The 9,818-nt window shown below is 45.5% G+C and overlaps 1 protein-coding gene across 2 annotated transcripts in view; it reads left to right on the top strand.

Annotated features, from left to right (window-relative positions):
* The first annotated feature begins 488 nt into the window (after positions 1-488).
* Positions 489-9,818, top strand: part of ARHGAP9 (Rho GTPase activating protein 9) — a 142,520-nt gene continuing 133,190 nt past the window's right edge. For both annotated transcript variants that reach the window (XM_075591530.1, XM_075591529.1), the window contains exons 1-2: positions 489-639; positions 5,348-5,658. In XM_075591530.1, coding sequence (XP_075447645.1) covers positions 5,358-5,658 — 301 coding nt within the window. In that variant the 5' untranslated portion in view covers positions 489-639; positions 5,348-5,357. The remainder of the gene's footprint in view (positions 640-5,347; positions 5,659-9,818) is intronic.

Here is a 9,818-nt window from a genome sequence, read left to right as displayed (position 1 = left end):
AGGACCCGCGTGCCACGGCCCCTCTGCATATTGCAATAATGCGATTGCTCCTCAGCGATCACATTATCGTGACGTCACCACCGTGACAAGAACGGAAAAGAAGAGTCCTCCATTTCTGTTCAGATCACATTCACCGCTCCTAGAAAATGAACAAAATAGGTATGACCTTCAGTGGACATTGTAAGGGCGCTCAAACAGTTACTAGAAGGACTATGTAGGAACTGAGGCACCTGTTCAATATGCTGACAACATTTTGGACCCATTCATTTGAATGGAGCTTCTGTCTTCTGCAGAATTGGGATGCCAGCTTCAAAGTAGCATATTGTGCAGGGGCCTGAGAGAGCGATGCAAAGAGTGAGGGATGTAGGTGAGATTATACTGTACATAGAGACGTGTTGATGAAACAGAATACGAGAGAGGCAGAGAGACAGCATAAAACAGGCAGGAAGTGGTGATGATTGTCACTTTACAAAGTCATATCGGTCTCACCCAGAGCATGTGCTTTCCTCTTAGTGCCTGCTGATGCGCAGAGAGAGAGAAAGACATGTACAAAAAGCATCCCACACTTCAGAGAGATCAGCAATGAAAAACTTCTGCTGTGTTGCGCACTAATATTTCCCCTCTGCTGTGCTTTATTAGGTAAGTGACAGCCTTGATTTACGAAGCTGATTAGCAGCAAGAGGGGGAGGGAAGGAGTGAGATGCCTTTTGAAACGTGTATTCAAGTTGCGATTAAGCCCTTCACTCAAAAGGGACAAATTTAGTACGCAGTGCTATTCTATAAGACACTGGGATACACTAGCACATACGTTTCCGGGTGTCTTACAGAATAGCACCACTTAGTTAATATGGCGCTCAGTCAAAGCTCTAGACAGCCATTTTTTCCCACTAACAACTGCTTTTATTGCTGCAAAATAATGTTTGCACAGAGCTAAAATAAAGGACGCTTGTTTCTCTTGTGAAATGTACAGGAATTGGCACCTGGCGCTGTTTGCCTTCCTTTTTAATTATCCTTTACACAACATAAATATAAGTTTCCTACCAAGTTTAGTTGACATATTATGGATGTTGTATATTGTTTTTGTCGACATCTTTAAAAATCAGATGTCGGTGTAACTGCCACTTACCACAGCTTTATTAAAAAAAGCAACTTTGATCTCTAATGGCTTTTTACACTTGCATGGGAGATGTAATAAGACAAAATGGTCAAAACTATTTGGGATCTCCTTAATAATACAACAAAGGGACATAAAGCCCCAAATGCTTCATCTAACATGACAAATGATACAGTTTCTTCTCATAAGTAATGGTCATTAAGTTGAATTCGTTGACCAAAGTATTTCTGTAACCAAGTCACGGTATACTATTTTTACAGGTCCTCACACTACCTGCAAACGCAGGTAGTGTCAATACCTGTAAAAAGGCCATGCTGGGGCATGGCTACAGGCTTAGAAATACTCTGACTGCAGAATTTAACTAAAGGACCATTACTTATGAGAAGAAAAACAGATATAATTAAATGCTTATAATTTGTGTTGGTGGATGTAGCATTGTGGCTTTTGTCTTTAGTTCTATACATTAGGTCACCAGTAGCACATTCCTTTTGACACAAATATATGGTGTGGTTTGGGTTCTGAGCTTACAGGGGCTGTAAGTGTGCTCCTTAATAATAATGGCAAGAGATCAGCTACTATTTCACTGCCAGACAAGCCTGGAGCAGACCACATGGACAGTTCATTAAAATGAGTTAATTTCATGTACTATAAATGATTTCCCTCTGTCTTACAGTATATCTTATAGTTGCATCTATGAGTGTTACACTCCACTATAAAAGTAACGGGTGCCTGCCAGTCATGTGTGCACGTGATCCTTATCTCCTGACAAGAGATGGGAGAAACCTTTGTCCCAGTTTGCAAACGTAGCCGTTTTTAGACATTAACAGCTGGGGAAAAGTCGTAGCTATTATATATATATATATATATATATATATATATATATATATATATATATATATATATATATCACTTTGTCAAAAATCACCAACCACAAATATCTTTGAGTGCATTTTGACACCAATATTTGCACAAAAAGCTGCCAAGATATAGTGAATTTTACCATTAAAAACCAGAGAAGAAATAAATGCACAAAAGCGCACAAGGGACAGGATTAGTATTAATTTATTAAAACAAACACATAAACAGCTGAGGGGATCCAACCCCTCCTCAGCTCAATGAATTAACTGCCCAGAAATGTAAACCATATATATGGTCTCTAAACATAGAAAGCTCTAACACAGTAAAACATACACAACAAAAACACAATCAATGTAAAAATAATAAACAGAGAGAGTACTAACAGCCCAGGGGAGTTAAGATAAAAACCGCCATAGAGAGCTATAATACTGCTGACAGGGGGAAGCGAACACTCACACTCACACTTACCATTAAAAACCAAGAAGAACCCCATAATTTGCAAACGAACCTGAATGTTTCTACTCATGTATAATTTGCATCACTTTTAAATGGATAGCAAGTAAATGTAACGAGCTGGCTCAGTTAATATTATTCATAGTGTGGCTGGTGAACTGTTCTGTACTGTAAAGTCCTGGTTAGACACTACAAATTATTCATCAAATGTGATACATGTTGCAATAACCCCGGTGCTGCATTTAAATTTAGCCCAGACCACAGCAGCTGTGGAATCATTTTTGAGTTTCTGTCTTGTTCAGTTATAATAATAATAACTTTATTTATACAGCGCTTTTCTCTCAATCGGACTCAAAAGGTCGCACAGTTACAAAAAGGAAAATAGAAGAAACCATTTTAGGTTATAAACGAGACCAAACACAAGGAAAAATACAATACGATATAGGGAGAAGGAGTGGCTCAGTGAGTAAAGACACTGACTGGCACTGGGTTTGAAGCAGGGGAACCTGGTTCAATTCCCGGTGTCGGCTCCTTGTGACCTTGGGCAAGTCACTTTAACTCCCTGTGCCTCAGGCACCAAAAACATAGATTGTAAGCTCCACGGGGCAGGGACCTGTGCCTGCAAAATGTCTCTGTAAAGCGCTACGTAAAACTAGCAGCGCTATACAAGAACATGCTGTTATTATTACTGGATGGAATGGTTCTCTAGTTATTTCATGCCTGACAGGTTGTGGTTCATTCATTAACTAATTGCCTGGGTTTACAGGCTTGCGCCTGTTTTGATAGATTTTCCAGAGATAATTATGATTCCATGGGATTTGATATTGTGCATTTTAAAGTTATGCTTCTGAAAACAAACTGCAAAACTATTACACTTATATTAAACCATAACAAACATTGAAATAGTTATAGATTACAGGGTGTTTTCTGACTGTGTGTCTCCACTTTATTGCTTTGTCACACCTGCACATATGACAGGATTAAATTACTACGTAATAACTTAAAGTGGAGAAAGATAAGTACAAGATATGATTTATTTTTAATTTTTATAAATCATCATAAAACCTTTTAGGTTTCACTCATTTTCAGGTCGGACCCTGACTATCTATATCTATATATCTATATCTATCAAAGAGAAATAAATCCCATTAAATTCAATAGGACTTTTTTCTTTAAAACATCTGTTATAGTTTGTTTTGCCCAAGAATCTCCCCACTTTTGTCATACATTCAACAGAATTTCACTCCTAAAAGAGGCAATCCAAGTATGCAATTTAGGATTGAAGCGGGGGTCTCGGAGCGGAACCCCTTTAATTTCATCTCCAAGAGCCCACTGCTTCCAGCGATACTTACCTCCAAAGTAGGTGCCGGTAGCCGCTCTGCTCGACTAGCAGGGTTCCCGTAGTGGCGGCTTTTCAAAGCTCCCGCACCCTGCGGGCCAATAGGAAGCCGTGACATCATCAGGTTTGGCTTCCTATTGGCCGGCGTGATGCGGAAGCTTTCAACTTTGTCGAGACACCGGCACCCCCTCTGTATCTCGGGAAGCAGGGGGTCCCCAGAGCTAAAATGAATGAGGTTCAACTCCGGAGACTTTGTGGTTCGAATCTAATTTAATAAATAAATAAAAAGGTTCCAAATTGCTCTTTTAAAATTGAATGTAACATTTTGGAGCAGAGAACTTAAAAAACCAAAAAAGCCCCTCTGTACTGACTCACTCCATATACAGTAATTAGTAAGCATGTATACAGAGTGAGGAACTAGTGACCTTAAGAATATCTCCTTGTTTTATAGTATGAAGTTCCCGCATTTATTATAGGGAAGTACAGTTACTGGCTACTATAATTACGTATGTTTCTATATGGTAACGGGGCAGGATCAGTTATCGTCTAGTAATCTGGTTTTACCCAATAAAACATGGTCAGCTTCTTTTGGTTGTGCCATGTAAAGGACATTCCTCATGACTGTCCAACATATAAATCATCAGTGAGATACTAACCTGTCCAATCTTACCAAACTCCTGAGTGTTAGGTGCCATGGTAGACACTGTAGGAATGTCATATCCTTCCCTCTGTAGTGTTTAAAATGTTATGGTATGGGAGCAGGGGGTGAACTGGGGTTTCAGGATGTGAACTGCATTAATTCCTGCTCCGGGGAATCCCCAGTGCCCAAGATACTTAGCGGGTAAGAGGCCGCCGGTAGCAGCCCCTTCAGGGGAAACAAAATGGAGGATTACATCTCTTGCTTCACGCGGGGGGTGGGGGGATGCAGATTTAAACCTCCATGAAATACCAACGGCACATTCCCTGGAAATTCATGCTGTTCACGTCCGGAGATCCCCTGCTCTCTATACATGTAAAAAAAAAAAAACTTCCATCTCTTTGTGCAAAGAATAAGAGGGGAAAGTCCTTAAAAAAGCGGAAAGTACTTCTCTTCCCTTGAACTCTAACGGGGATATGTATCAGGGGGGAAATGGTTGTCGAGCTGGGGGGTGCGCTTCGGGCGCTGGGGAGGGGAGTCTCCCTGGCTCGCCTCGGCTGTCAGGAATTCTACCAGAGGGACACCCCATTTCCCCGATGGCCAGGTCAGACCCTGACCTAATTTATCAGAGATTCCCATCAAATCATTAGCATCCCACTAACAATCCCACTAAATTCAGCAGGATCTTTTTCTTTGATATTTCTGATGCACTTTGTTTTGTCCCAGTTTTGCACTACTTTTTACTTGATACATAAACTCCACATATTTTCATTGTTTTTTTTTTTTTAATTTTTAAAATAACGTTTTAACCACTGGGGAGTGGGCAGAAAAACGTAAATCCCCGTAGTAGTAACATTATTCTGTTCTTGCTACCTCAAATCGTGCAGCCCAGTAGGGCTGAGTCCCAAGAGTAACCGGTATAAATACACATTTTCTGTCCTGCTAGGCTACCTGAGATGTTCTCAGGGCTTTGGAAGCTGGAGGGCCGCAACTGGAAAAGATCTCAACCACAAACCAAGCCTACGGTCCTTAGAATTCAAAGCAGCTGCAAGTGCAAGGCCCCTGACGGGAGCACCATCTATTTGCAAGAGGGGGACGTCCTCGCACTGTTGAAGAAGTTTGACAAAGATTGTTGGCAGGTCAGGAAGATTGGAGACAGTGAAAGCAGAAAACCGTTCTATGTGCCCAGCTCATACATCGGCGAGCTGATCTCCGCGAGGTCTGTGGGGAACAGGAGCAGAGACAAGGACGGCGCAGGTAACGAAAAACATAATGGGGCTGATAGGTCTTGTGGTAATGACATGATGGTTGATGGTAAAGGTGTGCCTGATTTAGCACACAGATTTCCACATGTGGAGTCGCCATCTTTACTAAGCCTGGAAATCTCCTAGAAACAGGGCTGTAGTAACTTATTAAATGCAAGGTTTGTTCAACACCAGTCCATCACCTCCTCTATACACACAAACACACTCTACAAACCCCCTCTATATACACAATATCACACTGCAGCCCCACTCCTCTACACCCACAAAACAAACTCTGCAGGACTCATCCACCCTCTACACTCACAAAACACACACACACACACAATACACACAGCAGCCCCCCTCTACACCCACAAACACACACTGCAGCCCCTTGTAAACCCACAAAACTGTAGACACGCACCCACACCAACAAAACAATCTGCAGCCCTCCTCCACCCACTAAAGACACACACTGCAGGCCCCCTCTACACCCACAAAACACACTGCATAGACACACACACACCAACAAAACAGACTGCTGCCCCCTCTAAACTGAGTTGTCGTCCCCCCTGTCCCAGGCGATTGGTTCCCCCCGTCCCAGGCGATTGGTTCCCTGCCCCCCCCGGCAGTGTTTCTCTCCCTCCCCCTTGTCCACTGCGCGTGTTTCCCCCTCCCCCCTCTCCATCCCTCCCCGGTGAGGGGAGAGAGAACGGGGCCCGCGGGTGGTGAGGAGAAGCAGCGTGCGCTCTTTCCACCCCCCCTCTCCCTGGTGCTCCTGGCGTCCCCACTGAGGGGAGAGAAAACAGGACCTGCAGGTGGTGAGAGCTGCGGGTGAGGGGGGTGATGGGGAGTGCCGGCGGGGAGGTGAGCTGCGGGTGAGAGAGTGTAAGTAGTGGTGGCACCGGAGGGTGTACGGTAGGGGTGAGGGGGGGTGGTGGTGGCAGTTGTTTGTGGGGTGAGGGTGGCATTTGGGTGTCAGCAGCGGAGGGTGTGCGTGAGGGGGGGGGTGTGTGACCGGACGATGTATGGTGTGCTGGCGGGAGACTGCACCGGGCAGTGTTGGTGAAGGGGGGGGGGGCAGGAGTGGTGGGGGGGTTTAGTGTGCGGGGGTGGTGTTGGGGGGGGGGGAGAGAGCACGCGGCAAGGCACGGTACCTGAGGTGGTGTCTAGTCCGCAGGGGAGGTGAGAGCAGGCAGTGAGGCAGTGATTGTTCTGAGTGTGGCAGTTGGGTTTGTGAGGTCAGCGAACCACGTAGGCCAATGAAAGGCGTGCGGGGGCGGGGCGGGGCCGGGCCACGGGCCAATCAGATTGGCCAGAGGGTGAATGACAGACCAACGGATCAAAAAAAGGGGGAAAACAGTGGTGCTCCCTTAGAAAAAAGCTGAATCTGAGAGGGCGTAAATAAGTGAAGGGTGAAAACAAGGCTCAAAGCATACACATGATCAAATATCAGAAATTAATACCGGCCCTGATGGTACTGCTGCTCAATCAATAGGATCTTCCCCTGATCCTTGGTGGAGATGTAGATAGAGTGGAGATGAGCGCATGTAAAAAGAAACAACAGAGTGTTAATATATATACTAAAGAACAATGTGCGAGAACAATAGGGTAGGAGATAATCATATAGGGCTATGTGAGCAAAATCCCTCAGCGTTGTCTTGAAGGTTCTCACTCTGGTCACGGAGTGGACTCGTCTGCTGGAACAGGCACTGGAATGCGTGAGTCAAATCACTTGGTGTGGTCCTCTTTGTTGCTCCTCTTATAGCCGTGTGTTCATTCTCATAAGAGCCATTGAGAATGAGAAAACACACAGGAAAAAACACACATAGAGGTCCAGAGTGAGTGAAGAGAAGGGAAGTGGAACACACTGTGGTGCCACTGGAAAATAAATAAATAAATGAATACACTCACACTGGCTATTGTGAGTGAAGGCAATGAGGGCAAATGCTTGCAGCAGGAAATCCACTGTAGATAGTATCTGTGTCTGCAGTCCCAGAACTGATGGTGTCTTGCAGTTGTAGCCCTGTTTCCTACTGAATACAGTGTAACTACCAATGCTGTATAACCTGTTGGCTCGCAGGGCCTAAGCCTCTGCCACGGAGAGCCTGGGGCAATGTATATGTATGGATTATATCTTATCAGATGCAGCGCCTCCACCTGCGATGGCTCCCAGCAGAGCGGGAGTTGTGCCTCGCAGGACAATAACACAATACTACTCACACAGCATGTAAAAGAAACAGTAGCTTTACTATCGGTAACCATAACCATGCATATATGTATCATAACCATCAGCATTTCTCCTTAAGGAGACACATTAGTTAACGCGTCTCACAGGACGCGACCTTCCACCGTGCTCCAACCCAGTGTCAAACACCCCGTAACACGAACCCCAAAGATAAGTGTGTAGGTGTGTGACTGCGCAGCCACTAATATGAGCAATGTTATAGTTGGTGCACTTTATGAATGTTACCTGCCGAGCGCTCCTGCGCTCGGGCCCGCAAACAGACTTCACAAAGGATCCGACGACGCGGAGCTGCCTGTGATACCTTCCGGGGCGATCCCACCCGGATGGCTGATGATATGCCTGAAGTGGTCTGGTCCCAAACCTCTGGGATGGTGCTGTGACAGTCTCTGTGTCTTTAGCAGCTTCACTCACTAACGTGACAGGTTCCTATTCTAGGGCCTGTCCCTACATTAACTCTGACTGACTGTGACTCAGGGCCAATCTGGGCCTGGGGGTATACGGGCTACACACTGAGCTCCTTCCTCGTCCCCCTCCTCATCTTCTCTGATCAGCGTGCTCCCCTACGCAACCTCCTAGCCTCTTCCTGCTGAGCTCCTGTCTCCCTATTAGCTCCCTGGCATCACCTGGTCTGACTGAGGCTCATGGGACTTGTAGTCTCCGATGCTATGCCCCCTCTGGTTGGTCCGTGCTTCGGGCGCTACCGCAGCCACTCTCTGCTCATCCGCGCACTCTCTGCTGACGCCATCGCCTCCAAGACTCGCTGCGCAATGCCGAGTATCAAAATGGCGGCGCCCTGAATGCTCGGGCCGCCGCGGAGCCTCCGGTGCACCGGAGCGCTCCCTGCACGCTCTGCAACCTTCCCTTACGCTCCCTATTGCAGCGGAGATAAGGGTGAACCTGTGGAACCTGGCTACACAGTGAAACCCAGGGAAGATGAGAACCAGGCAACAGGAAGGATTAAAAGGTAATTTATTAAACAAATAAGTAAAAACTCAATACTTACATCTATAATAAATGTAGTCTCCGTTGCTGGGTACAGTTCAGGTAACAGTGAGTCCCCTTCTCCGCGTCCGGATACATGGCTGAGTCCCGGAAACTGGAAACAACTACGGGAGCTGCAGAAGGTCAGAAAGGCTCCACGCTATGCCTAGAACAACGTGTTTCGGAAATTCAATTTCCTTCGTCAGGTTCAGGTAGTAGCGTGGAGTGTCGGGAGCTTTAAATACATTCTGGTCTCGCGATGATCCGGCTGATATGGATGTAAATTGATTGAGATCATAGGTGAAGTCTAAAGGAGGCCCGGGGCAGGTTTGTCTGAACTGTCTGTCAGCGCGATGGTATGCGCATGCTCAGTACGCCAATGACGTCAGTCAAATTTGAGGCAGGATAACATCCTTGTCATGGACATTCGATGCCGTGCAGTGCTGGAAATGTTGTGAACATAGGGGACAGATAAGAGTACAATTATGTGGCAACCTAAGATGGTATTTAAAATCAAATTAGATAAATATGGATGGGATAATGGTGCAAGAAAGTGAATGTTAGTGCGATATGTAGATGGACGAACATTACTACTTAAAAGAGGCAGAGAGGCTATTATCAGATAACATTACATATGAACGCCTCAACACTGACCCCACCAAAATCTTCAGGGATGAATTATTAGTTCTATTAGATTCTAATACCATCGCGCTGACAGACAGTTCAGACAAACCTGCCCCGGGCCTCCTTTAGACTTCACCTATGATCTCAATCAATTTACATCCATATCAGCCGGATCATCGCGAGACCAGAATGTATTTAAAGCTCCCGACACTCCACGCTACTACCTGAACCTGACGAAGGAAATTGAATTTCCGAAACACGTTGTTCTAGGCATAGCGTGGAGCCTTTCTGACCTTCTGCAGCTCCCGTAGTTGTTTCCC

This window comes from Ascaphus truei, chromosome 3 (assembly GCF_040206685.1).
Source record: "Ascaphus truei isolate aAscTru1 chromosome 3, aAscTru1.hap1, whole genome shotgun sequence".
Classification (NCBI taxonomy): domain Eukaryota; kingdom Metazoa; phylum Chordata; class Amphibia; order Anura; family Ascaphidae; genus Ascaphus; species Ascaphus truei.
The sequence above is the reverse complement of the archived record's forward strand: the minus strand, read 5'-3'. Positions and strand labels throughout refer to the sequence as shown.